At 28.6% G+C, this 6,707-nt stretch overlaps 1 protein-coding gene across 1 annotated transcript; it reads left to right on the top strand.

Annotated features, from left to right (window-relative positions):
• The first annotated feature begins 1,409 nt into the window (after positions 1–1,409).
• Positions 1,410–2,030, top strand: LOC102597896 (uncharacterized). The gene has a single exon (XM_006358042.2). It carries the CDS (start codon positions 1,515–1,517, stop codon positions 1,800–1,802), a length of 288 nt encoding a protein of 95 aa, XP_006358104.1. The 5' UTR covers positions 1,410–1,514; the 3' UTR covers positions 1,803–2,030.
• The last annotated feature ends 4,677 nt before the right edge of the window (positions 2,031–6,707 follow it).

Here is a 6,707-nt window from a genome sequence, read left to right as displayed (position 1 = left end):
AAATTAGCCGGTGGCTGAGCTCACTCTTCACCTAATTACTTTTCCACGTGGCTCTTCCATATTCCCATTTTACTAAAACATTAAACCCTTTTTACGATTTAATTTTCAGATTAAACTTAATTTCTATTTATATGAACACGTTGCTCTTTGAACGAATGAATAAAAGTCGGAACAAATTAAAGTCCAAATTCTGGTGCTAAAATCTTTATATATTCTATGAATCAAGTCACAACAACTTTTAATGAAAATAGATAAATAATCAGAAATACGCTTATTTTTCGAAACCGAAAACAAAAGACGGCTTATTTCTTATTTTCTCTAGTACCCGTTTTAAACCTTGATCTAATTACTCGTTGAGGAATTATTGTTGAATGACTGGTTTAGAGATCTTATGGTACTTGGATTCTCTTTAACGCAGCCCATTTTAAATTATTTGTTGTGTTTCTCTTTTATACTTTTAAAAAAAAAATTAATTAGGAAGAATTTTTAACTATTTATCTTTATTTATGTTTTAAGATATAGTCTCTAATTAATATCTCTTTATTGAAGATTTACTTTATTTATGTGTCATTTCAACGTGTTTGTGTTTTCGAGAATAATTACTATCAAGGGTAAAATGTTTTTAAAATTTTTTTAAACTTCTAATATAACAAATAATTTAATAATACTAATTTTAAAAATCACGACAAATAATTAGAGAAAATAAAAAGACCAACGGAGACCAAAAAGGAAAAAATAAATGCAACAATGAAATTCTTCTCCAATGAGAAATATCAAGATATAAGAAAATTAACATTCCTAAGTCATGACTTTGATTTGCATTTTCTTATATAGTAAAAAAAACTTTTCTTTAGTACTTTAATATTTTGAACTTATTATTACTTCAATTAATTCAAATTTACATTTGATAAGCTCGATAAAGGAAAACACGTCATATTAAAAAATTCTTAATTTTTAAACCTCGAACACACAAGTCACAAATTTTCATTAATAACAGAATTTTCTTAATCATTCAATCAACATTTCACTAGCTAACTTTCTTCACTCCATATTCTAATTAGACAACAATAGAGAGAATTTACGTTTTTACTTGTTCGAGTCTTTTCACCAACTACAAATATTAAAATTTTCAAAAACACAATTTTCTTAAAAACTAAAAAGTCAGGGGCGGAATGTCCACCTTTCCTCCTCGATAGGAAGAAGGGTGGACTCTACATTCCGCCCCTCGATACCAAAAGAAAATTGTATACCCAAAGAAGAAGAAATTGCATCAATTTCGGAAAGAAAAAAAAAATGTTCATTTGACTTGGCCCAACTAACTTGATCTCCACGCACTTCTCCCAAACCGTCACGCGTTCTTTTTTCAATAAATATATACTTCCTCATAAACTCCATTTATATATATATATATACTTCAACCTACCCCTTTCTCAATCCTCTCAAAATACAAAAGGAAAAAAAATCACAACTTTTCACACCATCAAAAACAGAGTATTCAAAAGAACTCATATAAAATGGGTCTTTCAAGGATTTCTACATCTATTTTGTTGATGTTTGTATTGTTTTTAGCTTCATTTTCATCATCAATGGAAGCAAGAAAGTTATTAAACTCGCATGAAGTGAAAAAAATACCAAATTTAAGGTCTCTGTATCTAAATGCTCTGCCTAAAGGCATAGTACCAGCTTCAACACCAAGCAAAAAAGGTCACTCTTATACCACAGATGAAAAGCTTATCGCCCGTCATCTTGCAACTATCGATCGGATTCTCCGGTCAGTTCCTAGCCCCGGAGTTGGCCATTAATTTTAATAACAGGCACGCGGTCAGAGCCTTGACTCTTTCCAACTCATGTTCTACACATGTAAACTTTTTTTTTTGATATTACAGTTTTGGATTCATTTTCTTGGAGGGAATTACATTAGGTCAGGATTTGTAAACACAATATAATTGGGAAAAATTGTACAGTTGGAGAGTGATGATATAGGATTTTTTAAAATTTATTTATGGAGTTGTACACAACTTATACTTTTATTTTGTTTTTGTTTTTGTTCTTGTTAGGATCATTTGATTTGATGATTATTAGTTCTTTTATTTCTAATTGAAATAAAAAAAAAACATTGAATCATGAGTCTGTATTTTTTTTTTCTTCCTTATATTAAATTCCAATTATTATCATTTTTGTTAAGAGTATAGCACAAATTGAACTATTTTATTTTATTTATGTATCAATAGCCTTATTAGGTGTGCTGGCAGTGACAATTTTTTCAAGAAAATGGAAAATTGTAATAATGGTCATTAACTCATTAAAAAGGCTTTAATTGGGTGATTGTACATGTGTGGTTCATGTACCAATCAAAGTATACGTGGCTTTGGTGTGAAAAATTGACTACTACAGTGCTTTTTTTTATTAAACTTTGATTTGCACATGTTACTCTTTGGTCTTTTATGAAATTAATCCAAGGGATTTTCAGAAAATTTATGTGAATATTCTTCCACAACGAAAAAGCAAAAAAAAAAAGGGGAAATAAAAACGCGTTAGGAGACTTCTTGTTCTTTTTTTCTTCCCTTTTTGCTAATTTGCTTTTTTATAAAGTATTTTGGTTATAATCTATAAGCTTTTTTTATATATATTTTGCATTTTGAAGGGCCATAGGAGCATGACATTACATAACAATTAAGAACTAGATAGCTAGCAGATGCTTCAAGAATGTTGTTTCCAGTTTCGACGGCCAATATTTTCTCCTTTCTTGGTGGATTTTCTTTTTGATTTTATTCTTGCTGCGTATTCGCATATTTGAAAAAATAAATTAAAAAAAAAAACTCCTCCATCCTATTTTATGTGGCACTTTTTTAATTTCGAAATTCAAAAGTCTATCTTTGATTATTGTATTTTTTTTTTTACGTAGTTTACAAATATATAAATTTCATTGCAAAAAATTAATATTTCATGCACAAATTCCCGATCAAACTTAAACTGTTTCGATTTCAAAAAATGAAAGTGTCACATATCATTTGAATATGTAATTTGACTTACGTGTACCGGCAGGTAATTGTCTAATGTGATAATTTTAAAATCATAACCTAGAAATTCGGTAAAACTATTTGTTAAAAGACATTTAAAATACATTAATATGGTAACAATTATTTACTCGGCTAGTTTTGTACATGTAAAGAGACTAGTGGTGGAATGAGTGAGGTTTTCATTTTTAATTAGAATTCGTGTTTAAATCTCGAGAATAAAAAATAAAATTGATATGAAGCACTTGTTCACTAATGAGTTTTATTATTACGATCCAAATTCATGCTATGTATTGTCTGTTTTGAGCAAATCGGGCTCATAGATTTGTCTCTTGTGTGTCATTATCAAGCCAAAAATATGCATATCATATGAATTTGTGGTATGCCCAGTAAAACTTTTCACTTTTTTTCCCATTCTGATGTGTAATACGCCTAAGATGTCATATGCATCTCTTTTTGCAAAGCTTGTCAACCTAGAAATCTATCAATCCACTTTCTATCACGGACATTACTCTTAAGTTGTGCGCGTGAATCTGAATTAAACAAGCCGATATCAGAAGGTAAGTACTGTGATGCCAAATAGGTCGAGCTTTTGATTTCTTTCTTAGAAAAGAAGATGTAAGAAAAATTTACCTTCAACTTTGTCTTGAATTCGAATTCATCTTCTAACTTTTGACTATATATGTACATATATCACCTTAATATTTTTTAAACAATAACATATATAGGGAGATTCATAATTTGAAAATCAAATGAATACTTATTGAGAAAGGAGGAAAACAATTACAATTTAAAATGCAGAGGAATTTTGTTAAGGAACAATGACTAGCTAGCAAAAACAAAATATAATAGTCCGATTTTTTATTTTAAAATTTTATTATAAGGTTTTAAGCTTCTTTTAAGTTAGGAGGGCGTTGGACGTTAGAATTCTATTTTTATTTTATTTCACTGTAGAGTGCGATAGATGTGGAATCAAGTTTTTGAAAGGCCATGAATGAGCTGCCTAAAAGTTGGGAAATTTGATTCCAACACTAATCTAATATTCTTCCATCTAAAGAATGGTTCAAAATCTAGCTTAATTTTATGTCAACATTGGCTTTATTTGGTCTCTTCCATTAAAAATATTTTAGTGGGATATGCGCATTACTTACATTGAGCTCATTGGAAAGCATCATAAGAACTTTTAACTAATTTTAGAACGTCGAAAAAGAAAAAAGAAAAAAAAAATAGAGAAGAAAATGTGTATTTAAATTTAATTTGACCGTGAGAAGCTCCAATGTTTCACTTCCTTATTATTTACCAACCTTTTGTAATAATTCATTAAATTTGAGTAATCTTTTTAATATAAAAATAATTTAGTTGATTTGATACCGTAAAGTGAAAGTAGAATGACTATCTGGTAACTTATCTCAATTTAAAAAAATAAAACTGAAATTCTCTGAAAATAGATTTGTTCTACTTTAGGTAATGACTAGAAAATATGTTTCTATCGAAGTTCAGTATTTTATAACTTTTTATTTATAGAATAAAATAAAAGCTAAAGAATTTCCCTAGGGTTCCTATTAGCTTTTAGTCAACTTGTAGGACCAAATAAATGTAAAGAAAAATTCAATGGGGACGAAATTGATGGATTTGTGACATATGAGACGAGCACAAGTCACATGCACTTGGGCGGCAAAAGGTATAAAGTGTAAACAATAACTTTTGAGGGACTTCTTTTTCTATATATTTCAACTATCATAAAGTACTAATTACTACACTTTAGTATCCATACTAAGCTATGATTCCTTTTTAGCCATTCAAATTATAATTATTGGTTAAGTGTAAAAGAAGTTTTTTCAATTTTTTATTGAGTGGCTCTGGTTGGAAACAAATTATTTCAGGATTAATTAACGAACACTTTTAGGGACATTTTAATATTGCAAATAAGTAAAGATTTAAGCAAATAACAACACTAATAGATCAAAAAAAGTCTTTTTATATTACATTACTAAGGAGGAAATCTATCATATAAGAATATATGTCTAATAACAACAATTAGTTCCAACATGACCAAACGAGTCCTTAGTTTCCAATTAGAAACAATATGCTATAAGTACAATTTGGGTCAAAATGGAGTTGTTAGTGGTTGAAGAGTCAACTTAATTAATCAGTGCATAGATAGTTAAAACAAAAGTGACGTTTTATAAGCAAGCAGATTAGTCACTTAATCATGGGTTGGTGAGAATTTTACACTTGACTGTCACATTATTAATTAGTACTACTAATTTCTATCAACTTTCAATCTGTTAAGGAACCGAAAGAAAGATCATTAGTCTATTTAGATAAGTGTTAAAATAACTAATCACGTTGACTAGTTTATAGAATTAGAAGATGGAAAGTAACACGCAATTTTTATTTTTTTTCATAATTATGGTCTACCAGAGGCAAAATTAACCCATAAAAATATATCCTGACCAACTTGTTTAAATTTTCAATCTAATAACTTGACTAATTAAAACGTGATCTGTCCAAATCGTTCAAATTTTCGATTCATAAACTTAACCATTGTTGATCCACCAAGTTCAGCCTTGCTAAAATATATTTTGTTTGCTTGTTTATGTTATATAGTCAATAGTTATATTAAAGAAAAAAAAAAGTTTTATTTGGTGTTTGAATAAAATATATTAAAATCTAATTCAAACTTAGTAACAGTTGATTAGTGAGTTATGACTAATTTCTTAGGCTATTTCAGTCTGGATGTTTAGACGGATCGTTACATTAACATAACCCTTTTTAATCCGACTCATATTTAGTTCAATTCGTCGATCTGACACCTCTTTTCCAGTTTCACGCGATTAAAGGTTTGATATTTTCAGTGCTCTTTAAAAACAAATTCAACTAACCTTATCTTAGTAACATTTTTTTATGACATTGTGACCGATGAATAAAATCAGGATAACATGAATTCCAAAAAAATAGGAACTATAATTGAAGCTTTTAAACCTATCTTATTTCACAAAGTTTGAACCTTACATTTCTTTTTTAGCTAATTTAATTTTCTTTTTCGTCTTCTTTTTTCTTAAGAAAATAATAATAAATCCAGCACATATAAATGAGTTATAAATGTTAAAGAAACATGTAAGCCATATTCCCGCGAAAGGTACAAACTGAAAGGCACATTACACAAGTTTATTGCAATTCAAGGGACATGTCACAACTATATTGTCGACCCCCTTTTAAATGTTTTACTCGTTCACTTTTACTTGTTCACTTTACATTTTGCACGCTTCTAAAAAAAATCATGGATAATATAAATATTTTACCACAATACTCATATTGAACGTATAGTTTTAAGTCTCGGAGAATAAGTAATTAGTATTAAGACTAAAATAAGAAGAAGAAGAAAAAATATTTTCTTGATATCTGAATAACGACAAATTAATAAAAATATTTTTGAAATATTACAATCAAATGAAGGGAGTATATTCAATTGATAGTGCCCTCACTACAAGAATAAACACTCTTGTTACATTATAAACAGTCAAGTATCTAGTGGAATTTGTGACAATTTAAATTTACTTGTAAGATTACATTAGATCGTATGATACGTTGTTTTATATATTTTTTTAAAAAGGACCATGTTTTTGGATTGTTAATCCAAGAAAAATGAGTACTATATATGTATACATACCTCCTTGTGATTGCTGG

The sequence above is a fragment of the Solanum tuberosum genome, unplaced genomic scaffold (assembly GCF_000226075.1).
Source record: "Solanum tuberosum cultivar DM 1-3 516 R44 unplaced genomic scaffold, SolTub_3.0 scf00265, whole genome shotgun sequence".
In the NCBI taxonomy this organism is placed as follows: Eukaryota; Viridiplantae; Streptophyta; class Magnoliopsida; order Solanales; family Solanaceae; genus Solanum; species Solanum tuberosum.
This window is presented reverse-complemented; position numbering and strand designations above follow the sequence as displayed.

Bases quoted from the DNA above. Each gene is read 5' to 3' on its own strand.
- LOC102597896 (XM_006358042.2), top strand. From the start codon at position 1,515: ATGGGTCTTTCAAGGATTTCTACATCTATTTTGTTGATGTTTGTATTG.